Source organism: Prionailurus viverrinus, chromosome F2, assembly GCF_022837055.1.
Source record: "Prionailurus viverrinus isolate Anna chromosome F2, UM_Priviv_1.0, whole genome shotgun sequence".
NCBI classification, from domain to species: Eukaryota; Metazoa; Chordata; class Mammalia; order Carnivora; family Felidae; genus Prionailurus; species Prionailurus viverrinus.
This window is the reverse complement of record NC_062578.1, coordinates 1008859-1034381: the sequence shown is the minus strand read 5'-3', so window position 1 is coordinate 1034381 and position 25523 is coordinate 1008859. Positions and strand designations below refer to the sequence as shown.

The 25523-nt window shown below is 40.3% G+C and overlaps 1 protein-coding gene across 3 annotated transcripts in view; it reads left to right on the top strand.

Moving 5' to 3' along the window:
* The window catches only part of PRKDC (protein kinase, DNA-activated, catalytic subunit), a 203295-nt gene that overhangs the window by 96318 nt on the left and 81454 nt on the right, over nt 1-25523 (top strand). For all 3 annotated transcript variants that reach the window (XM_047842188.1, XM_047842190.1, XM_047842189.1), the window contains 14 exons: nt 337-505; nt 754-819; nt 2400-2472; nt 3564-3712; nt 6217-6354; nt 6787-6906; nt 15627-15770; nt 17287-17438; nt 17998-18129; nt 19624-19735; nt 22449-22573; nt 22659-22808; nt 24239-24412; nt 25076-25174. In XM_047842188.1, the coding sequence (XP_047698144.1) occupies nt 337-505; nt 754-819; nt 2400-2472; nt 3564-3712; nt 6217-6354; nt 6787-6906; nt 15627-15770; nt 17287-17438; nt 17998-18129; nt 19624-19735; nt 22449-22573; nt 22659-22808; nt 24239-24412; nt 25076-25174 (1803 nt within the window). The remainder of the gene's footprint in view (nt 1-336; nt 506-753; nt 820-2399; nt 2473-3563; nt 3713-6216; nt 6355-6786; nt 6907-15626; nt 15771-17286; nt 17439-17997; nt 18130-19623; nt 19736-22448; nt 22574-22658; nt 22809-24238; nt 24413-25075; nt 25175-25523) is intronic.

Here is a 25523-nt window from a genome sequence, read left to right as displayed (position 1 = left end):
ATTCGGTTCTGATAATTTCTCTTAAAACTTTGTTGTCTCCTTCGCCTGGGTTACTGTCCATCTTCCTTGTTTCCGTGTCTTAACTTACCGTGCTTGTTGCTGTTGCTGTGCATACCACAGTGTGGTGAAATCCCTAGGCACTGTCTTCCCTCGAGGTGTGCGTGAATATAGTGACTTGCTTGACTTTTATTTTTGGTACCTGGTACTGTACTGGGCACAAACCTGACACTCGGAAAAGGCTAAACTGAATTGAGATCCTGTTGTCGGGCATTGTTGGGCTCTAGCGATGATTTCCCTGTTAGGTGAATTGATTTTTCACCTGGATCTACTCTGCAGATTGTGCTATGATGCATTTACAGAGAACATGGCGGGTGAGAATCAGTTGCTAGAGAGGAGAAGAGTGTACCATTGTGCTGCGTACAACTGTGCCATTTCTGTTATCTGCTGTGTCTTCACCGAATTAAAATTTTACCAAGGTTTTCTGTTGAGTGAAAAACCTGAAAAGGTAGGCTTCTGAAATTTTCACTGTTGCTGCCATTGTAGGATTGCAAGTTAGATTATATGAATTAAAATTGTATCATAATTTGCACCTTCTTATAATATTAAAGATGTAGTTCTTTGAGTTCTGTATGTATATATTTTAAAGCCAAAATGCTTCCCCATGAATTATAAGTAGCGTTAACTCTTTAGTAGCATCAGCAATAACAATTTCCACTATTCAGATATTTTTATTACGACTTTTTGGACTTACAGAACTTGCTTATTTTTGAAAATCTGATTGACCTGAAACGCTGCTACACATTTCCTGTAGAAGTTGAGGTGAGTCAAATTTTTAATGGTGTTCCTAGGTTTAAAAAATTTACCAAGAGCTTATAGAAGAGAAAGCAATATGTTATGATGAACAAAAACTCCCAGTATCAAGTCTGCTTTGAACTATAAAATCTGGTAGTTTAATGTAGTTCAGCCTCTCAGGCACCTATAAAAGCATGATCATAACTCGACTTTTTGCTCTTTTAGCTAGTAAAGGATAGAAAATGGCAATAAAAGGAGCTGGGAGGACACATGCCAGCAGTGTTTTGCTGAGTTAATTTATCCGTTCTGTGAAATTGAGGTCCATCCAGATACAGAATTATAACGCTCTGGCCCTGCTTGGGTGATTTGGCAGGATAATGGGGGTGCTGTGAGCTGACGTCATGTGGATAAGTGGAAAACTTGCTGTGGCAAACGTGACAAGCTTGATTTTAGCCAAGCTGAGTTTGACACGCCAACCTCAGCGATTGGTAGGAGATTGTTACTGCAGCTTTTCACAGCCCATTGGAAATGGGAATTGGGCGGGCAGAGTGCCAGAGCTCTGGGTTGTCTGGGTCAGGAACTATCATTCATGTTCACCTGCCTAGCTGCTGACCTCGACCACATCTAAGTCGTTCATGAGTTCGTGTAAATGGTTGCTTCCTGCCTTGTGCCCTTTTGGAACAAGACTGGGAACTTTTCTCAAGGTGTAACACTGTTCAAAGAACTAAAAATCCAAAAAATAATAGCACTAGTGTATTAAGCATTCAGACACTAGGTATATGTCACTTCTAAACTTTGCAACAGCACTGTGAGGTGCTATGATATACCATAACCATGCAGTTGAGGAAACTGAGCTCGTAAGTAAAGTACAGACTGTTAGTAATTTGGGCCTGTGGCTGCCACATCTTAGCCCACCCTGGGTCCCCAAGCAATTTGGCAAAAAAATTATTTTTGCAGGTTGGCAAAGTTTTATTTATTTTTAAATGCTTATTTATTCATTTTGAGAGAGAGAGGGAGCATGAGCAGGGGCACAGAGAGAGAGTCCCAAGCAGGCTCTGCACTATCAGCACAGAGCCCGACTCGGGGCTTGATCTCAGGAACCGCAAGATAATGACCTCAGCTAAAATCGAGTTGGATGCTTAACCAGCTGAGCATCCAGGTGCCTCAAAAAATTAATTTTTAAACAAGACTTTTATCAAATTTAAAAGCATTAAAAAATATCCACAAAGAGGGGCGCCTGGGTGGTGCAGTCGGTTAAGCGTCCGACTTCAGCCAGGTCACGATCTCGCGGTCCGTGAGTTCGAGCCCCGCGTCAGGCTCTGGGCTGATGGCTCAGAGCCTGGAGCCTGTTTCCGATTCTGTGTCTCCCTCTCTCTCTGCCCCTCCCCCGTTCATGCTCTGTCTCTCTCTGTCCCCCCAAAAATAAAATAAAACGTTGAAAAAAAAAATTAAAAAAAAAATCCACAAAGAAATACAGGTGAGTGCCCTTCAGGAATGCTTTTCCCACAGATTCTCACAGAACCCCACTGAGGCAATTGCTACTAAACTAGAAAATCGTGATCAGGATTTTACAAAGTTTTAAGTGGTGTATTTGTTTTGCCTGATAGGTTCCTATGGAAAGAAGGAAAAAGTACATTGAAATTAGGAAAGAAGCCAGGGAAGCAGGAAATGGGGATTCAGGTAGGTTGTTTTTAAAAGATGAGAAAGATTCTAATAGTTGGTATTTGTTACGTAAATAAAAAATATTTTAAGTACACCAAAACATTGAAATAGAGTTTGAAAAGGTTTTATGTGGCAAGTAGAATTTTACTTTGAAAGAAATTTAATCAGCTAAACTTTTACCTATGCAGAAAGATCTCAGAATGGCCAAAGAGGGCTGAGAAATGGTATGCTTTTTCTTAAAAGTGCAAGATTGGTTGATAGTTATCTATGTTTGTATATGGATTATGTCTGTATGTTGTTTAAATACATTCAAGAATCTGTGTTAAAATACAGATCTCATCCTGCCATTCCTCTGCTCCAAACCTCTGTCAACTCCCACTTCCCTGAAGACAGAGCTGCCTAAGACCCCTGACCCACCTGCTGCCCCCCTGCTACTGTCCTGCTCACTCTGCTCCAGTAGCACTGCCCCCCTGCCTGTACCTATAGGCACCAGGCTCCTTTTGGCCCCAGGGCATTTGCACATGATGTTTCCTCAGCCTAGAATAATCTTGGTCCCAGATATCAGCGTTTTGTTTAATGCCAGCCTTTGAAGGAAGTTGTCCTGGCTTCCTGTTATAAAATTATCTGTCTCTTGCTCCACATGCTCCTTGTTTCATTTTTTTGCTTAATTTTTCTTCATACCTTTTTTTTTTCCTGACTTGAGGATAAATTTTGGACCAGTTTTGTAAATTCTTTACATTTGTGAATTGGTTGTTTTTCAGTAGTATCTTTTCCCACATTTATGTTATACTTTTATGCAGAATGTACCCCGTCAAAATTTTAACTGCAAAGAAATTCTGTTAACATCATATTCAAAAATTGTATGTGGTTTAACTTAATTTCTTTGTCCATGACAGTATAGAATAACCGCTCACTAATGACAAAAGCAGGAGGAGGTGTCTTTTCCCCATTTCCTTTTTGCTTTGTTAATCTGGATTATCAGTGAAGGATCACAGGATTGATAAAAGCCTTAGTTAACACAGTCTTTTAATTTTATTAATATCATTTGAGGTTAGAGAAATACATTTTTTACTAATTTGAATAAATGTATTTTGTTCTTTATATCTTAGGTGGCCCTCATTATATATCTTCCTTGTCGTATTTGGCAGACAGCAGCCTGAGTGAGGAAATGAGTCAATTTGATTTCTCAACTGGAGTTCAGAGCTATTCATACGGTTCCCAAGACCCTAAATCTACCACTGGTCATTTTCGGAGACGGGTGATCACATGTCACATATTAAAAAATATTGTTGGCATTTATAAAGGAATGGGGCTTCATACTTAGGGGAAACTAGTTCTGTGTCAGTAGTCCTCAGAGAATAGCGTGCGGAGAATTTTCCAACATCTGAGTCCCAGCTTTCCATCCTCTAGACTCAGCAATTGGATTTTGTCAGTACAGGAAAGAAAGCTGTCTGCAAGGGCTGATTCACAGTAACCAGTCTTCATGAGATTACTGTTTTAAATCAGAACTGCCTTTAAGGGTTTCCAGTGAGAAAGACGACTACCATACTCAAGAGGTCTTGCTGGTATGACTGTTGCATTCTCTCTCTACAGAAAACGAAGAAGCTGTTTGAATATTTGATGTTATCTAACTGAGATAACTGAATGCATCTGTATTCACAAATAATAGCTTGACCTCATAAACAGACAGGAAACTTGTAGGTAGACAGACACCTGTGCACCTGCACAGACACACACATGTGTACGTATGTGTAAAAGCATGAGTTCCACAGATATATCTGATTCCTGTCCAGGGTTCATTCAAGTTTTTTCCCTTTCCAGTTTCTTTGATATGCACTAACTTCTTTCTCTCAACCCCTTTCCTTTCCTCCATACTGATGTCCTCCCGGAGTGGGTCCTGACCCGCAGGCGGGCACCTCACTCTCTCCTTCTCCATCCCCAGACATTGCCAGGCAGCTCTTGCCCCCTCTGGTCTGCCCAGCGGCTTTTTGCCCGAGGAGGGTGGGAGCAGTGCAGCGTTTTTGAAGTTGAGTTTGTCTGTACCTTACGTTGCCTCTTGGGTTGGCTTCTCTCTTTTTTAATGACTGTTTAAAAGAGGAGCCATTCATTAGTTCTTTCACCTAGATTATGTCATACATCTCTGCTGGGCAATAAAAGAGTGTGACTTTGTTCTGTTATGGCTACACTGGCTAGTGAGACTCCTCTTTTGTGAACAAAAGAGGCATCTTGGGTTCAATCCTCGTGCCTTCAGTTTGATCGCATGACTGAGTCCTAGTTCAGATGTATCTAGTCCTTGTGAGCAGCATCTTGATATACAATAATTTTTACTGAAAAACCTGTTGAGTAGATCTGAATGCAGTCAAATATTGTAACTCCTTTGACACCTTACCAAGTATATGGAAAAAGGGACATTAAGATTATTCTAATTGATTTTTGTGGCTGATTGAATGTGGTTTTTTCTTGTCTCTTATAAACCTGATAGTGTGTAAAATTTACTGTTTCAGTGCTCATTTAGCACTGTTCCTAGTAGAACATAACATCACTTCCTGTCATTTCTAAAACCCCCAGTTTATAGAAATTATCCATTGTCTTTGGGAGGAAAGAGACCATACCCACAATGGTTATAAGAAGACTCCTTTTCCAAATACTGTACATCTTTGGGAAGTGATGTTCTGAAATAGTTCCTGCTACCAGGGCAGACAGAATTACAGAATTATGTAGGGCCATTTTATTCCTCTTTCTACTCAGTTTCTGTAAGTACTTTAACTGTCTAAAAATTTCTTCTTGGGATTTCTCAAATCTTTCTTTTCTGAAAATTATCTTCCTGGGAAATATCCAGATAAATTGTTCAGCTCTGTGTGTGTGTGTGTGTGTGTGTGTGTGTGTGTGTGTGTGTGTAAAATTTACTATGTATATAAAACCTCAATTCATTACATTTATAAAATAATTACCTCTGCTATAATTTCTAAGAGAATTTTAGGGTCAACAATGGTTTAAAAATTTTGTTCTTTTATTAAAGTATCAAAGCAAATTAAGGACTTTATGAAGTTTTTCAGAGAAAAACTCATTTTCAGTTTACTGAGAAAAGAAATGTTGGTAAAAGTTTATCTTAAAATTATGTGTCAGTAGCTCCACTTTCTCCATAACATGGCAACTAAGAATCATGGAGACTATTGTTCTCAAGATATTGAGCTTTCTTGGGCCTCCTAGACAGAAACATTTGGAAAGATCTTTGTGTTTGTACAAAGCAACACATGTCTGCATGGATGCTATAACCTGAGTATGACCCCCAAGGAGATCTCTCCCCATGAGGAGATCAGAGGAGAATTATGTATCTATAACTTAAGGAAGATATGAGGTCCTGTAATTTTTTCTAAGTTGTTTAATAAGAAAACCTAATAAGTATATTTGATATTATTACTCAAGTATCGTTGTTACCTAAGTGTGTGTTTTGTGATATTGCCCCCAAAGTCAGAATATCACATGCACTGAAATTTTATTATTTTTAATTTTTTATTTACTTTAGAGAGAGAGAGAGAGCACAAGTGGGGGAGAGGGGCAGAGGGAGAGAGCGATAGAATCCCAAGCAGGTTCTACACTCAGTGTGGAGCCTGACAGAGGGCTTGATCCCATGACCCTGGGATCATGACCTGAGCTGAAATCAAGAGTTGGATGCTCAACCAACTGGCCCACCGACCCAGAGGCCCCTGTATACTAATCTAACAGTGTACTCTGCATCATCAGATTCTTCCCTTTTCCTAGGATTATAAAGATCCCGTGATCCAAGATGCTGTCCTGGAGTTAGAAATGGATGAGCTTAATCAGCACGAATGTATGGCCACCATGACAGCCCTGATTAAGCACATGCAAAGAAATCAGATCCTACCTAAAAGAGAAGAGGTTTGTTTCTGCTAATCTGATGGTGTCTCATTTAATACTGTTTATTGCTATCACAGTAAGAATGAACACTTAATGTCAAATACCAAATTCTGTATCTAATAAACGTAATTTTTGTTGCTTGTGTCTTAAATTTTTTAAACAATTTTAATGTTTATTTAATTATTTTGAGAGAGACCAGGGGAGGGGCAGAGAGAGAGAGGGAGAGAGAGAATCCTAAGCAGGCTCCATGCTGTCAGCACAGAGCCAGACATGGGGCTTGATCTAACGAACCCTGAGATCATGACCTGAGCTGAAGTCAAGAGTCAGATGCTTGACTGACTGAGCCGCCCAGGAGCCTTTTGTTACTCGTCTCTTATTTTGTCATCTCATGATATCAAAGTGTGAAGTTATTTTATTCCACTTTTTAAGGTAACTTTGAATGGATTATTTCAGGGTTCAGTGCCAAGCAGTCTTCCCCCTTGGATGAAATTTCTTCATGACAAACTAGGAAATCCATCAGTATCATTAAATATCCGTCTCTTCTTAGCCAAGCTTGTTATTAATACAGAAGAGGTAAGTAATTTATTATTTCTTTAAAAATTCTTTGCAGTTTTATGTATGTACTTAAAACTCCTAATAAAGAAATGATGTAAAGGAACAGAGCATGACATTTTTGTTCTCTGAACAAATTTGTTCAACATCAATCTTTTAATCATTTTTTCAACTTGAAAATTAAATTTTATTGTGTTAGAAATGATCTTTTTATAAAGCACATGTGTTGGCACTTTCTAATGGGTTCCAGCCTAATTAGTTTATAGGAGCAAAAATGGTGAAAATATTCCTATTAATGATATTTGAAAAAGACCTGACTTTTAGATAATTGCTGAATTTATCAGTTGGTTTATGTATAGCACCACATCCGGGGAGACCTCTTCCACCGGTGGCAGTTAGGGAAGAGAGCCCTTGAGTGACGTGAAAAGTGCAGTGGGAATTTATATTCTGTGTATAAAGAACACTGTGGACAGAGACGGCATCTGACAGAGCCAGGCATGTCTCCATTGACAGCACAGACCATGGGCACATGGTCCAGAGAAGTGTGGCCACATGGCTTGGGCGGGTGAGCTAGGCCAGGTCATCAGGATTCATGTAGAGGGTGCAGCTCATTTGTTGAGCAGTAAGGAGCCACTGATGGGTGCCAGGTGGAATGATGTGATCCACGTTGCTCCATACAAAGTCCTTTTAGGCAGCACTGCAAATTGAGGGGCTGCAGCAGGGCCCGTGTTCCCCAGGGTCACACCTGATTTCTAGCTCCCAGGGCTGCTCTAACAGTGGAACCACAGACCGGGTGGCTTAAACCACAGAAACTGATTGCCTCGTGGTTCTGAAAGCCAGAAGCCTGAGATCAAGGTGTTGGTGGGGATGGTTCCTTTTGAGGGCTGGGATTGAGAGTCTGTTCCAGGCCTCTCTTCCAGTTTATGGTGGCCTCAGGCATTTTTTTTTTTTTTTCAGCACATAGATGCTGTTTTTCTTGAGTCTTCACATTGGCTTTCCTCTTTGCATCTGTCTCAGTATGTACAAATTTTCCCTTTTAATAAGGACATTGTCATTGGATTAGAGCCCATCCTAATGACCTCTCATAACTTGATAATCTTCAGAGACCCTATTTCTAAATCAGGTCACATTTATAGATGTTGAGAATTAGTACTTCAGTATTCTTTTGGAAGACACAGAACAACCCATAACGCTTGGGGTCACACGTGATTTCTAGCTCATGTTCCTGAGTGCTGACTTGATGGCTACCAGAAAGGGAGCTGGTGTCTTTATTTCTGGGTCATTTCTTGGTAGCCTGGGAGCGTGTAAGCAGGTTGACAAGGAAACATGCTGAACTTGTTCACACATGTGGATGTGAGTTGCCTGTGAGACATCACTGAGAGATTTCCTGGGGTGTTGTGCGTGTCGGGGGCTCAGGAGTGACTAGGGGAATGGTTTGCAAAAGATGTTCCAGAGGCTCCGTTGTCTTACAGAAGAAAAGATTAGAACTTGCGTTTACATTTATTATTAAAATTTCAACATTTATTTATTTTCTTTATTGATATATTTTTAAGTTTTTATTTAGATTCCAATTAGCATACAGTGTAATATTAGTTTCAAGTGTAGAATTTAGTGATTCGGCACTTAAATACAGCACCCAGTGCTCATCACAAGGGCCCTTCTTAATACCCTTCACCTATTTAACCCATCCTCCCCCCCCCCCCCCCACCTCCCCTCTGGTAACCCTCAGTTTGTTCTCTGTAGTTAAGAGTCTATTTCTTGGTTTCTTCCCTTTACCACCCCCCAAGTTTTGTGTGTTTTTTTTTCTTAAATTCCACACATGAGTGAAATCATATGGCATATATCTTTCTCTGACTAAATTATTTCACTTAGCATATTACTCTCTAGCTCCGTCCCCATTGTTGTAAATGGCAAGATTTCATTCTTTTTTATAGGTGAGTTTTATACACACACACACACACACACACACACACACACACCCCATCTTCTTTACCCATTCATCAATTGATGGACACTTGAGCTGCATGTATTTCTTGGCTGTTGCAGATAATGCTGCTAGAAACATCAGCGTGTACGTATCCCTTTGTTTGGGTTTTTTTTTTTTTTGTTTTTGGTTTTGTTGTCTTAAGTAGGCTTCAAACCCATTGTGGAGCCCAGTGCGGGGCTTGAACTCGTGACCCTGAGGGTCAAGACTTGAACCAAGATCAAAAGTCAGATGCTTAACCAACTGAGCCACCCAGGAGCGCCTGCATATATCCCTTTGATGTAGTGTTTTCATATTCTTTAGTTAAATACCCAGTAGTGCAATTGCTGGATCATAGGGTAGTTAGTTCTATTTTTAATATTTTGAGGAACCTCCATACTGTTTTCCAGAGTGGCTGCACCAGTTTGCATTCCCACCAAAAGTGTAAGAGAGTTCCCCTTGCTCCCCATCCTCTCCAACATTTGTTTCCTTGTTGTTGTTTTTTAATGTTTATTTATTTATTTATTTGAGAGAGAGAGAGAGAGAGAGAGCATGTGTGAGCTGGGGAGAGGGAATCCTAAGCAGGCTTTGTGCTGTCAGCTCAGAGACAGACATGGGACTCGATCCCACGAACCGTGAGATCATGATCTGAGCTGAAACCAAGAGTCAGACTCTTAACCAACAGAGCCACCCAGGCACCCCTCTGTGTTGTTAACTTTAGCCATTATGACTGGTGTGAGGTGATATGTCATTGTAGTTTTGACTTGTACTTCCCTGATTGATGAGTGATGTTGAGCATCTTTTCATGTGTCTGCTGGTCTTCTGTAGATTTCCTTTGGAAAAAAAGCCTATTCATGTCTTCTGTCTATTTTTTAACTGGCTTATTGTTTTGTTGGGTGAATTTGAGAAGTTCTTATAGACTTTGGATTCTAGCCCTTTATCAGATAAGTCATTTGCAAACCTCCATTCTGGAGGTTTCCTTTTAGGCATAGGTTGCCTCAACAAAGCTAAAAGGCAACCTTTGGAATGGGAGATAATTGTAAATGACATAGCTGGTATCTAAAGTCTATAAAGAACTTCTCAAAAAACAACCCATTTAAGAAGTGGGCAGAAGACATGAATAGACACTTTTCCAAAGAAGACATCCAAAAGGCTTTTCAGTTCTGTCGATTGTTACCTTCACCGTGCAGCAGCTTTTTTTATTTCAATGAAGTCCCTGTACATTTTTGCTTTTGTTTCCCTTGCCTCTGGAGATAATATCTAGTAAGAAGTTCCTATGGCCGATGTCAGAGGTTACTGCCTGTGTTCTCCTCCAGGATTTTAATGGTTTCCTGTCTCACATTTATGTCTTATATCCATTTTGAGTTCCATTTTTGTGTATGGTGTAAGAAAGTGGTCCAGTTTCATTCTTCTGCATGTTGCTGTCCAGTTTGCCCAGCACCATTTTTTTTTAAGAGACAGTCTTTTTCCTATTGAATATTCTTGCCTCCTTTGTCAAAGATTAGTTCGCCATATACTTGTGGGTTCATTTCTGGGTTTTCTATTCTGTTCCATTGATCTTTGTGTCTGTTTTTGTGCCAGTACCATACTGTGTTAATCACTCTTTCTTTGCAATACAACTTGAAGTCCAAAATTATGATGACTCTAGCTTTGCTTTTCTTTTTTCCAGATTGTTTTGGCTATTCAGGGACTTTTGTAGTTCCATACAGATTTTAGGATTATTTGTTCTAGCTCTGTGAAGAACACTGGTGTTATTTTGTTAGGGATTGCATTGAATGTATAGATCGCTTTGGGTAGTAACGATATTTTAACACTGTTTGTTCTTCCTATCCATGAGCATGGATGGAATGTTTTTCCATTTCTTTGTGTCTTCCTCAATTTCTTTCATTAAGTTTTATAGTTTTCAGAGTACAGATCTTTTCCCTCTTCGGTTAGGTTTATTCCTGGGTATCTTGTGGGTTTTGGTACAATTGTGCGTGGGGTCAATTGCTTGATTTCTCTTTCTGCAAGTTCATTATTGGTGTATAGAAATGTAACTGGTTTCTGCACATTGATTTTGTATCCTGTGACTTTACTGAATTCATTTATCAGTTCTAGCAGTTTTTTTGGTGGAGTCTTTTGTGTTTTCTATGTAGAGTATCATGTCATCTGCAAATAGTGAAAGTTTGACTTCTTCCTTGGCTGATTTGGATGCCTTTTATTTGTTTGTGTTGTTTGAGTGCTATGGTTAGGACATTCAGTACTATGTTAAATAACAGTGGTCAGAGTAGACATCACTATCTTTTTCCTGAACATAGAGGAAAAGCTCTCAGTTTTTACCCATTGAGGATAATATTAGCTGTGGGTTTTTCATGTATGGCCTTTATTAGGTTGATGTATGTTTCCTCTAACTCTACTTTGTTGAGTTTTTGTCATGAATGGATGTTGTACTTTGTCCAGTGCTTTTCTGCATCTATTCAAAGGGTCATATGGTTCTTATCCTTCCCTTCATTAATGTGATGTATTACATTGATTGAATTGTGAAAATTGAACCACCCTTGCAGCCCAGTTATAAATTTCATTTGATTGTGATGAATCACAATTTTATTGTATTGTTGGATTCAGTTTCCTGATATTTTATTGAGTATTTTTACATCCACAATTATCAGGGTATTGCCTTTTAGTTCTCTTTTTTAATGGAATCTTTTTCTGGTTTCAGTTAAAAATTTCAACTTTTAAACTTATTCATTTATCATACAGATCTTCCTTGACTTACGATGAAGTTATATCCCAATAAACCCAGCATAAGTTGAAGCTATCATAAGTCGAAAATGCATGTAGTACACCTACCTTGCTGAATGAACATCATAGCTTAGACTCACCTACCTTAAACATGCTCAGAGTGTTTATGTCCATCTGTAGTTGGGTAATATCATCTAACAAAAGCCCATTTTATAATGAGGTGCTGAATATCTCATGTAATTTATTCAGTGCTGTGCTGAAAGTGAAAGCCAGAGTGGATGTGTGGGTACAGGATGGTTTTAAGTGTATCAGTTGCTCACCCTCGTGATAGCATAGCTGACGGGGAGCTATGGTGCAGGTGCCGCTGCCCCTGCTCAGCGTCTTGGGGCTATCATCCCACACACTGCTGGCCCAGAAGGTAAAAGTTCAAAGTACAGTTTCTACTGAAAGTGTGTGGCTTTCACAGCATGATTAAGTCCAAAAATCTTAAGTTGAACCATTGGAAGTCAGGTACTATCTGTAGTTTAATAATAAAGAAGTTTGTGGAGATCAGGGGAAGATGGCGGCATAGGAGGACTCTGGGCTCACCGCATCCTGCTGATCACTTAGATTCCACCCACACTTGCCTAAATAACCCAGAAAACCACCAGAAGACTAGCAGAACGGAGTCTCCAGAGCCAGGCACAGACGAGAGGCCCACGGAAGAGGGTAGGAAGGGCGGAGAGGCGGTGCACGCTCCATGGACTGGCGGGAGGGAGCCAGGGCAGAGGGGCGGCCCGCTAGCCAAGCAGAGACCCCGAGTCTGGCTGGCAAAAGTGGAAGGGCCGGATGGAGTGTGTTCCGACAGCAAGAGGGACTTGACATCTGGAAGGTTATAAGCTAACAGCTCTGCTAGGAGAGCAGGAAGGTTGGAGGACAACGGAAGGGAGAGTGGCTGAGCCCCAGGACGACAGAGCTCAGTTTGGCGGGGAACAAAGGCGCTCGCCAGCGCCATCTCCCTCGCCCATCCCCCTCGCCCATCCCCCAGCCAAAATCCCAAAGGGAACCAGTTCCTGCCAGGGAACTTGCTGGCACCGTGCAAACACCCAACGCTGTGCTTCTGCGGATCCATCCCTCCGGAGGGTCTGACTCCCTCCCGGTGCCGCAGGGCCCCTCCCGAAACGGATCTCCGAAGGAAAAGCGAGCTGAGCCTGCCCCTCCCGCCCCTGTGCATCTTGCCGATCCACCCCAGCTAATACGCCAGATCCCCAGCACCACAAGCCTGGCAGTGTGCAAGTAGCCCAGACGGGCCACGCCACCCCACAGTGAATCCCGCCCCTAGGAGAGGGGAAGAGAAGGCACACACCAGTCTGACTGTGACCCCAGCGGTGGGCTGGGGGCAGACATCAGGACTGACTGCGGCCCCGCCCACCAACTCCAGTTATACACCACAGCACAGGGGAAGTGCCCCACAGTTCTGCACCACTCCAGGGACTATCCAAAATGAGGAAACAGAAGAATTCCCCTCAAAAGAATCTCCAGTAAATAACGACAGCTAATGAACTGATCAAAAAGGATTTAAACAATATAACAGAAAGTGAATTTAGAATAATAGTCATAAAATTAATCGCTGGGCTTGAAAACAGTATAAAGGACAGCAGAGATTCTATTGCTTCAGAGATCAAGGGACTAAGGAACAGCCAGGAGGAGCTAAAAAATGCTATAAATGAGCTGCAAAATAAAATGGAGACCACCACGGCTCAGATTGAAGAGGCAGAGGAGAGAATAGGGGAACTAGAAGATAAATTTATAAAAAAAGAAGAAGCTGAGAAAAAGATTAAAAAAATCCAGGAGTATGAGGGGAAAATTAGAGAACTAAGTGATGCACTAAAGAGAAATAATTTACGCATAATTGGTATTCCAGAGGAGGAAGAGAGAGGGAAAGGTGCTGAAGGTGTACTTGAAGAAATCATAGCTGAGAACTTCCCTGATCTGGGGAAGGAAAAAGGCATTGAAATCCAAGAGGCACAGAGAACTCCCTTCAGACGTAATTTGAATCGATCTTCTGCATGACATATCATAGGGAAACTGGCAACATACAAGGATAAAGAGAAAATTCTGAAAGCAGCTAGGGATAAACGTGCTCTAACATATAAAGGGAGACCAATAAGACTCGTGACTGATCTCTCTACTGAAACTTGGCAGGCCAGAAAGGAATGGCAGGAGATCTTCAATGTGATGAACAGAAAAAATATGCAGCCGAGAATCCTCTATCCAGCAAGTCTGTCATTTAGAATAGAAGGAGAGATAAAGGTCTTCCCAAACAAACAAAAACTGAAGGAATTCGTCACCACTAAATCAGCCCTACAAGAGATCCTAAGGGGGATCCTGTGAGACAAAGTACCAGAGACATCACTACAAGCATGTGGGAATGCAAACTGGTGCAGCCACTCTGGAAAACAGTGTGGAGGTTCCTCAAAAAATTAAAAATAGACCTACCCTATGACCCAGCAATAGCACTGCTAGAAATTTACCCAAGGGATACTGGAGTACTGATGCATAGGGGCACTTGTACCCCAATGTTTATAGCAGCACTGCCAACAATAGCCAAATTGTGGAAAGAGCCTAAATGTCCATCAACTGATGAATGGATAAAGAAATTGTGGTTTATATACAGAATGGAGTACTACGTGGCAATGAGAAAGAATGAAATATGGCCCTTTGTAGCAACATGGATGGGACTGGAGAGTGTTATGCTAAGTGAAATAAGCCATACAGAGAAAGACAGATACCATATGTTTTCACTCTTATGTGGATTCTGAGAAACTTAACAGAAGACCATGGGGGAGGGGAAGGAAAAAAAAAAAAAGAGGTTAGAGTGGGAGAGAGCCAAACCATAAGAGACTCTTAAAAACTGAGAACAAACTGAGGGCTGATGGGGGGTGGGAGGGATGGGTGGGTGGGTGATGGGTATTGAGGAGGGCACCTTTTGGGATGAGTACTGGGTGTTGTATGGAAACCAATTTGACAATAAATTTCATATATTGAAAAAAAATAAAAAAATTAAAGAAGAAAAAATAAAACTATACAACAACAACAAAAAAATAACGAAGTTTTTGTTTGTAATTTATAAATAAATCAATACATACATGGAGAGTGTTCGAACTTTTTTTTACTTATGGGGTGTATAAACAAAGATTTGAGACCACACAGATTTAAGCTGTGAGAGTAGTCCCTGAGGAAATATGTTTAGTAAAAACAAAGTGGCGAAAGTTAAGAAGATTGGTAGCTTGAATTATATCTTAATCTGTTCGTTTGCATCAAAATAGCATTATCGTGTAGTTTCTAAAATAAACTAAATTGAATTTAGAATATGGGTACATTTTCTTTAGATTTCAGAGGTCTTGAGAGAATGAAGTCAATAACACAATGACTTCTATAAGAAATGAAAGAACATCAGCCATATGCATCTACCTAATTTTTATATTCTCATTTTTCATATACTCTATGCATTTGCATAAAATAACAGTTCTCTAGAGCTGCATATTATTCAGATAGGATAAGATCGATAAAGAGTACTTTCATTTTGATTTTTTTTTCAACGTTTATTTATTTTTGGGACAGAGAGAGACAGAGCATGAACGGGGGAGGAGCAGAGAGAGAGGGAGACACAGAATCGGAAACAGGCTCCAGGCTCTGAGCCATCAGCCCAGAGCCTGACGCGGGGCTCGAAATCACGGACCGCGAGATCGTGACCTGGCTGAAGTCGGACGCTTAACCGACTGCGCCACCCAGGCGCCCCCATTTTGATTTTTAAGAGCATAGTTATATCAGGTTTTCAACAAAAAAAGATCAGAAGTCCATTTCCCTTGAATTGTGGTTTCAAGGACCCATGAGGAGAGAATTCAACAGAGAATCTGATCTGATGGAGCAGGGTAATTGTTGGAATTTACATCTGTTTTGGATTTAGGTCAAATCATAATATTAAATTTTAGCTGATGGAGGATATGTTCCTAAATTAATAATTTGGTTATTCAAAATAATTGTTTTGCTGTTTGACTTTTAAATTCTCTTCCAGGTCTTTCGCCCTTATGCGAAGTATTGGCTCAGCCCCTTGCTGCAGCTGGTGGTTTCTGAAAACAATGGAGGAGAAGGAATTCACTACATGGTGGTCGAGATAGTGGTGACTCTTCTTTCGTGGACAGGAATAGCTACTCCTGTGGTAAGAATGGGCACGTCTTTTATGGAGTGCTATGTCAGTCTCTTCCTGATATCATAAACAAATTGATGACAGATAATCCAAGCTCCTCTTAATGACTTAAGAGTCACCATTTTTAACATTAATCGTCATATTGCTGTGGTGCTGTTATACTAAATGGCTTCATACTGCTTCAGGTCTGTTTTCTTAGATTTCTGATTTCTTAAATTTCTTTCGATAATGCCTCTGACTTTGCTTTTATTTTTAAGCTATCAGGTATTTATTTTGTTTGTTGCTTTTATTTGCTAGGACCTTGGAAACTAGACTAATGATTTCTTAAAAATAAGTGTGAAATAAATGTCAGTAGACCCTGAATATTAGGTCTTGAAAACTTCTGTTGTAACTAAAGTCTGTGGATGTTTTGGCATTTGTTTTGCCAGCTTACTTACTTCCCTAGTATTGACATGGGCCCATTAATGGTTGAAATTGCCAAAAAAGTAACCACCAGGTGAATGATACTGTGTCACCCTGAGGCAGTCTCGTGGCTTCCACCAGTACAGATTTGTGTGCTCTGGAGCTTTGCCATTCACATAAAAACATTAGCACTAATCAGGTATAAGAGTTTTCATGTAGTAATATTCTGAGAACATTCCTTACTAAACATAATATATGGACATAGAGCTTTTACATGCGTTTATATCTGGATGTGCCTGTCTTATTTCACAGTAAACCAAATTTAGATTTCTTAGTTTTAAGGTGATAAATGTTTTCATGTTATTAAGCAGAGTAGAATTATTTTAGTATTTAGTTTAACTTAGGAACCATTGGGAACAATTGAGTTAAATGTCTGGTGCATGGCTGAGTTTGAGAGAGCCGAACTGCTAGGTGTCAGAATAGCTGCATAAAGCAATGAGTCAAAGTAAGAATCAAGTGAAGCCTTTTGTCACTTGCGGTAGAGGCTAAAGCCAGAGGAAGTGGACTCCCCTTGTCCATTTCCCCCATGGAACATTGCAGCTTAGTCTGGTCGAGGGTCAGGTGGTTTAGCACAGATCTGGGGGGTCATCTCACTGTTGAGGGACCCCTGAATTAAAGGCTCCAGCAGTTTTATGGGACCATAAAAGGAGTCAGAAGAAAAGTGTTTTCACAGTCGCCCTTCCTCTTATAAGGAGCTCTCTCAGCAGAGACGCCTGGAGAAGATGAAGAGAAATGAAGGTGCTGGGGTTACGAGTGCAAATATGTGACAAGCATGACCAGTCTGGGGGGTGGAGGGTGGATGGCTAAGGGTGACTGTATCTGCCCTTGGAGACTGCAGAGCCCTGGCTGTGTTCCAGCCTGGTGCCAGAGGGCAGCTTGCCCATAAGGCCTGCCAGCAAAGCCTTTGTCATTGCCTGTGGTTGTCCTTGAAAAATCACACATAGGTTTTACACCAGAAGCTTCAGTATACTGGCAGGTTTCTTTTATAAATGGACTGTTGGATTAAAAAAATGCTTTTCCAGAGTAGAATGCTACATATTAATACAGAATTTCTATACCTTTTTAGGGGGTCCCTAAAGATGAAGTGTTAGCAAATCGATTGCTTCATTTCCTAATGAAACATGTTTTTCATCAAAAAAGAGCTGTGTTTAGACATAACCTTGAAATTATAAAAACCCTTGTTGAATGCTGGAAGGATTGTTTATCTATCCCTTACAGGTACAAATTTACTACATTTTGCAGTATTGCTTAGACATTTTTAAAATGTAGCATGTTGTAAATGGTGATTACAGTGAAGTTTACTTGAAATGATAGAAGGAATATAATTTGAAATTGAATCATTTGTAAGGGTACAATATTGCTGCTAGTACAATCCTAGCCTCCAAAGTTTGACGAAGCACCTCTGTGCGGGTCATTGCCTCCAGGTGGCCTGCTCCGTCTCCCAGCTCACCTCTGGCCCAGCAGACACTGGGCACATGGGGTACACTCTGCCCTTCATCGTCCCAGCGCAGGGGTAAACTGTCGGACTGCGCAGCCTGAGGCAAGCTATAACTTTCCAAAGGTTTCAGAATCAACTAACAGAGAATTGGGGCAAATAGTTAGATCGTAAGAAATACAGACTTGCTAGAATAACTTGAATGTATACAAACAGGGTATTAGCAAGAAGGGTGTTAGTCGTGGGGAAAGATAAGGTATTTCTCACCCTGCAAATTATCTTTTTGCTGTGCTTATTTTATCATATGATAATCTGTACTTGTCCTTTATGCTTATGTTTCAGGTTAATATTTGAAAAGTTTTCCAGTAAAGATCCTAATTCCAAAGACAATTCAGTAGGAATTCAATTATTAGGCATTATAATGGCCAATAACTTGCCCCCCTATGACCCAAAATGTGGCATAGAGAGCGTAAAGTGAGTATCAAGGGAGTTTTGCTTTGCTTCTTTTTTAGATTAAAGTGTATGTGAATTGGGTTGATGGACTGGAGTATGGTCTAATTTTTTCATAAGTTTATTCATTTTGAGAGAGTGCATGTGCGAGTATGAGAGGGGCAAAGAGATGAGGAAAGAGAGAGAGCATCCCAAACAGGCTCCAGGCTCCACACTGTCCGTGCAGAGCCTGATGTGGGACTAAAACCCGTGAACCATGAGCCCGATGTGGGGCTCAAACCCACAAACCGTGAGATTGTGACCTGAGCTGGAACCAAGAGTCCGACGTTTAACCAACTGAGCCACCCAGGTGCCCCTAGTTTTTATAAATTTAAAGACCTAGACCCATGTTAAAAATATTTCTACCAGAATTTAGTAAGTTGGGCTTAGAGGTCTTTTGGGAGAAGAAATATGTTAATGGAATGAATGAGGGAAGTTAAGTTTTTCAAAATTAGTATTTTTTTTTCAATTGTGTTTCACCAAATAGGTGTTAGGTATTTTCTTTCTTATTTTCTACAACTGCATTTTCAGCATTTGCCCCCAAACCAGCATGAGCTCTGTGGGACCATTCATGACAGGATCATGGATGGATGCCTGGGCCCTGGTGCTGCCCTGTCGCTGTGCTTTTTGCCTCAGCTGCAGCCCCTGCTCCCTCCGTTGGGGCCTTTTGTGGGTGGGGGTGAACGCAGCCCAGCGTCTGGAGGGAGGGCGCTAGTGAGCTAATCCTCTACCATCACTGACCAGTACTTCATTGTCCTACTGTGTTAGGAGTTCTGAAAAGTCAGCATTCACATTATGGTGACTGTAGATTTCAGCATGTCCCTTCCGAGCTTTTCCCATTTCTTTGGAAGTGTCTCACTCCGTCTGGTCGGTCCTCCTGTGTTAGCCTCCTGGCACCAGTTCCTCCATTTGCCTGCTATCATAGACAAACAGGTGGCTCCATGAAGAGTCCATGGGAAATAGTTTGCTTTTAGATGAGTTACTTTTTTTGAGCTTTGATTCCCCCAGTGACAAGTGTATAGAGCTTCTCTGGAACTGGAGGCTAACGTTCTGTGGCCTACAGAACCTGGAAGCGTGGACTGGTGCTCACTCTCCTTCTCATTTATTGTCCTCCTCTTGTCACAGCAGTCAAGAGGTGTCAGGAAGTCATGAGGCTTTCAAGGGGTGTCTGTAAGTCATGATCTTGGTTAGTAGCTTTTTTTTCACTGCAGTGTTTTTTATAGTATCCAGCATCGTGTTTTGCTTTGACTACAGCAGGTCCTGTGTGATTGAACTGTGGACTTTCATGTGCCTTCCTGGTCATGATGTCAGAGCCTTAAGTACATCTTGATATATGTTTTCACACAAATAATTTGGATCATGTTCTATGTTTAGTATTTTCTCAATTTATGCTCTTAATACGGCATGAGGAGCAAAGTTGTTATATTTTTATGTCAACAGAATGTATTATTTGATGCATATTTTCTGTATTTGTTACAGATACTTTCAAGCTTTGGTCACTAACATGTCTTTTGTAAAATATAAAGAAGTGTATGCAGCAGCTGCAGAAGTTCTAGGACTTATTCTTCAATATGTTACCAAGAAAGAAAATGTAAGTGTGTTATACAATTTTAAATAAATAGTGCTTTTTCAGTTTTGATTTTTTCTAACACTTGTTATTTATATCCTCTATACTGTAACAAACCAGAGTGGGCATTCTGCATTTATTAATACTTGGCTTTTTCCTAGCGTATATAGTGCTCAATTTTTTTAAAGAGGACATAGGATTTTTAAAACACTTGGAAACTTGGTAAACATTTAAAGATGGGTAACTTACTTATATTGTGAAAGCCAGGAAAGGATTATTTAAGCAGCTTTCATTCCTCTGAAAGTAGTGTCAGGGTTTCTTTTGGAGCAAATTATTCTGGTGGATACTTGCTATGGTTAGGGCTATGTTAACTAATAAAATACTCCATTTCCAATCTGGGACGTAATATAGTTATCAGACAGGACAGGGCACTTGTGGGAGCCTTTCTCAGTCTTGGGAGCCCTGCCCACTTTCCAGGATTGTTAGAAGAACCCAACTGAATCTTTCAGTGCAGTGTACGTTCAGAGTACTACAGGTCTCCATAGAATATAATTATTACAGATGTATGTAAATTACATGTTCTAACTTACTTGAAAGTAGGGTAGTGGAGTGATGCTTCCTGCTACACTGCTGTTCTCCTGTGGTTGGTCAGTGAGGGGCTGTGTGTTTTGGAGCCTCCAAAACCGCTGTCACTCACTGTGATGATCCCTTCTTGCCAGGTCTCGTCGCAGTGACACAGTTGATCATTCCTCCTGATTCCCTTTGTCACTGCATCTAGGACACTGTCTTGGCTCTCCTCCTATTTTCCTGGCTGTTTCCCTTCCTTAGCTTCATGTTTCCCAGCTACCTCTCCAGCTCTAATGTTGGTCCTCTTCTTCCTTGCTCCCCTGCCAACCATCTAGCCTCCTGGCTTTGAAAACTGCCTATGTGTTCATGATTCCCAACTTCCTATCTCCAGTCCACATCCTCTCCTGAAAGAAAAGGTGGAGAGTGGGCTACTTTCACTGTCTGAGTGGATGAGGAGTAAAGGATTAGGGAAGTTGGGAGGTCCCAAGGGCACCCAGAGTACCCCAACACAGTGTATTGGGCCCCTGCCCATTTTGACAATTAGGTATCTGTTTGGGTTTAAATTTTTTTTTCTAATGCTTATTTATTTATTTTTGAGAAAGATGGAGGCAGAATGTTCATGGGTTAGGGGCAGAGAGAGAGGGAGAAACAGAATCCGAAGCCCGCTCCAGGCTCCGAGCTCTCAGCACAGAGTCTGACGCGTGGCTCGATCTCACAAACTGTGAGATCACCATCTGAGCTGAAGTTGGACGCTCAACCAGCTGAGCCACCCAGGCACCTCAGGTATCTATTTGGGTTTAAAAGAAAATTAAATGAAGGGAAATAGACCCACTTGGGGAGGTCAGTCTTCGCTTATAATTTATTTTAGGAATTACCAGCTATTTTTGTAAAATAATTTTTTTTTTTGAGAGAGAGTGTGCGCAAGTGGGGAGGGGCAGAGAGAGAGAATCTTAAGCAGGCTCTACACTGTCAGTGCAGAGCCTGACATGCAGGGTTCAATCAGTGATCCTGAGATCATGACCTGAGCCAAAATCAAGAGTTGTACACTTAACTGACTGAGCCACCCAGGCACGCTTAAAAATTTTAAATTCCGAATTACCTTATTTTTACATGATTCTAATATCCTTAGATGTTAGGTTTCAATTTACATAGTATGCTAAGTTTTCAGCACAGATGGAACAAATTACAGTAGATCCCAAGTTTAATGTCTCTTCACTTAAATTTCAAGTTAGTGGTAATGATAAACACTTTGGTTTTACATTGTACTTTTCTGAATATAAAATGGTATTGATTTAGTGTAGAAATTAGAAGAACAGAGTAAAATATAAAGAAGTTGGTGAGAATCAGTCCTATTCCAACCACTGAATTGCTGTTGGCACCTGAGAGGTAGTCTCCAGTTGTCAGTATATATGTGCATGCGTTTGTCTTCTGTTGGTTACCTGTATTATAATGTTGGTTATGTATGTTGGTCAGTTACATATGTTGGTTATCTTATTGGCTGGTTCTGGGCTCTGGGGGTGTAGCCAGAGCAGTCTTTGCCACCCCCCCTTCTCAGGAAGCTAACATTTGATGAAGAGAAGCAGACAGTACATAGACAAATCTGTCATCATTGATAGTAGTACATGATGAAGAGAAAACAGGATATAGGGAGGTAGACAATGGTGAAGGTGGCTTTTTAGATAAAGTTGCCTGAAAATTCTGGTTTGTGTGAATATTTGACCAGGTATGTGAACACTGGCATCATAAAATGTATTTGTGGGTGGGGGTGAACGCAGCCCAGCACTGATTTTAGTTCATCTTCTCAAATGAAAAATGATCACTGATTTTAGTTCATCTTCTCAAATGACTTTTTAGCAGTATTTTGGGTGTGAAAAGGAAGCACCAATCTTTATCAGCCTGCCATCTGACAAGAGCTAGATGCCACCAGTGGTGACAGCACAGAGCAGTCATGGCTGTGGCCTGGCCTGCCTGAACTCACAGCCCCAGAGCCTCTTGTGTCCAGTGGTTAATGTGCACACTCCTGGCACTGTACCTTGTGAACACCTTTACCTTGTAGGTGATAGCATTGGACATCTTCCATGGGTTCAATTAACTATTTAAGACAAACCTGTTTTCAGTAACTAACGTAAGTTTCGCATTTGTGTATTTGACAAGAAACTTAATTTTTCAGATACTGGAAGATTTGGTGTATGAACTGATTGTAAAACAGTTGAAGCAGCATCAAAATACGATGGAGGACAAATTTATTGTGTGCTTGAACAAAGCTGTGAAGAACTTTCCTCCTCTTGCCGATAGGTAGGATATCAGTCATGGTGGACGTCCTGTTGTGGGAGAGGGTCTGTGACGGCCCTCTCCCTCATTGGCCATGTCCACTGGTTAGGTTCATGAACACTGTGTTCTTCCTGCTGCCCAAATTTCACGGGGTGATGAAGACTCTCTGTCTGGAGGTGGTGCTGTGTCGTGCAGAGGAAATAACAGATCTCTACTTACAGTTAAAGAGCAAGGATTTCATTCAAGTTATGAGATATAGGTGAGTGCAAAGCCAGCCCTGTGTTCTCAGGTGCAGCTGGCACATAAAATTTTGATTTGTTCAACTGTCTCCTTCAACTCAGAACTTGTAGGTTTTCATAAAATATGTATTCGTTATATACGACTATGTGTATGTGTACATCTCAAGATAGATAAACTTAAAAATATGTACTTGTTAAATTTTAATCAGAATTAAAAGTGGTGGGGCCTGCCCCTCCTGCCTTCTTTAACCTGGCACCTTGGGGAAGCCACATCTCAAGTGTTACCTAAGGCTCTTCTCAGATTTAAAATGCATGATTTTGAGTTCTGTACCATTTTTTCCAGCTAGGAGGCATCCATTATTTGTTAAAATTGTTCATTTATTTTCAAAATCACATTATACTAGTTTTTAATATTTTTTTTAAAGCCTATTCATCCGTTTTGAGAGAGGGAGTAGGGGAGAGGCAGAGAGAGGGAGAGAGAAAATCCCAAGCAGGCTCCATACTGTCAGCACAGAGCCTGATGTGGGGCTCCATGCAGGGCTCGAACCCATGAACTGTGAGATCAGGACCTGAGCCAAAATCAAGAGTTGGACACCCAACCGACTGAGCCACCCAGGTGCCCCCCATATTATACTATTAAAATAGGTATGAAAAGAGATGCTGTTGCTCACAATATTTTTATTTCTCTGTACTGTTTTCCAGCCTTGTCTGTGGACGTATTTTTTTACATGGGGATAAATTATTGATAAATATAGAGTGTGCCAGTAACAAAGAATATATGTTATGGTGCCGTGATATCCTTCATTAGACATTTACTGAATATCAACTGCATGTGAAGCATTAAGCTGGGAGCTGTAGGAGGAAAAGATACATAAAATAAGGAAATAGACGTGCACCTTATTGGGGGCTCAGACTACCCTTGACTCGTTGTATGACCTGCCAGGTAGCCTGAATAGCACTTGAAATCATTGTTTTAAAATCATGCAATCCTTTATATTTAGTTTATGTTGCTTGACATTTCGGATTTTTAAAAAATGAACTTTTATTTTGGAATGACTTAATATTTACAGAAAAGTTGAAAGACAATACAGAAAATTCCCACATACCCTTAACCCACTTTTTCCATGTCACATGATTGTGGCATATTTGTCAAAACTAAGAAATTAACATTAGTACATTTACTAAACTAGATTTTATTTGGATTTTATCAATTTTCCCACTAATGTCCTTTTTCTATTCTAGGATCCAATACAGGGTACCATATTGAATTAATTTGTTTATTTTTAATACTGTAGCTCATGATAAATTTTTAAGATATAATTTTTATATTTCCATTGTAACAAATTTTGAAATACAGAACAGCACAAAGAAGAAAAAGTTACCTGTCACATCTGAAAGTATAATAAAAATTATTAAATTGGTATGTTTTTAAAACCCTCTCTTACTGTAGAGATGATGAAAGACAGAAAGTGTGTTTGGACATAATTTATAAGATGATGGCAAAATTGAAACCAGTAGAACTCCGAGAACTTCTGAATCCTGTTGTAGAATTCATTTCTCATCCTTCTCCAGTGTGTAGGGAACAAATGTATAATATTCTTATGTGGGTTCATGACAATTACCGGTAAGCTCTACATTAATTTTTATATTACTTTTTTCAAGGGAGCATTTGGGTGCCAATAGCCATCTGGAGTAGATTATAATAAATAATAAAATGTTTAAACATTTTTAAACGTAGGATTATTAATTACAAGTTTATTTTAGTATATTGACATGTATCCTTATTTTAATTCATTTCATGTATTCGTGAGAAATATTCAGAATGTGCAGTTTTTGGTTGAGTTAATACTGTAATTTGTTTTTACAGTTTTCCTTTTAAGATCTGACAAAATTAAGAAAATGAACTCTGTGGGATGTCTTCATCCTGTAGGACTGCCACCACAGCACTTCCCATGGGGTCTGAGCCCATCCTAGGACCTCTTAGCGTTCCCAGGGAACCCCTGCAGCCCTATTCCCATTACCCCCCCCCCCCCACGCTGTCCTGTGCACGTGAGCCCTGTCACACTGTAGGAAGGGTGATGACAGTCACCTGGATGGGCTTGCAGAGGCACCAAAGGAAGGTGTCAGGGTATGTCCGTATGAGGGTAGGTTCTGCTATGGTTTGGGAAGTTAAAGTTCCACGGGAAAAGCCAGATTATTTTACTTTAATCTGGTTGGTGTTATGACGGTTGAACAAAAGTGATAAGAAGACAATATTAATGTTTTGTCATTTTGTTATTTTTCTCAGAGATCCAGAAAGTCAAGCAGATGAGGACTCCAGGGAAATATTTAAGTTGGCGAAAGATGTGTTGATTCAAGGGTTGATCGATGAGAACGTTGGGCTTCAGTATGTGTTCCTCGAATAATAAGGCCACGACAAATAAATTAGGGATGTTTCTTTCTAGACTAGCATTGAGTATTTGTCCACAGTTTTAGAATTATATTTATAGTATTAGCATTTTCTATGCTTTCTGCATTCATGATGTTTAATAAAAATGTATTTTGAATCACATTAAGACTTAAAAATTCTGACAAGTGATTTTAATAAAAAATTCCTGAAAAACTGTGGGTAAAGCTCTCTCTGCTCACACAGTGAATTAAAGTGTTTCAAAATAAAAAAATCTGTAATGCTGATTATTATGTTTCTCATTTAACTCATGGTTGAGATCACACTATACATATTAATATTGAATGAA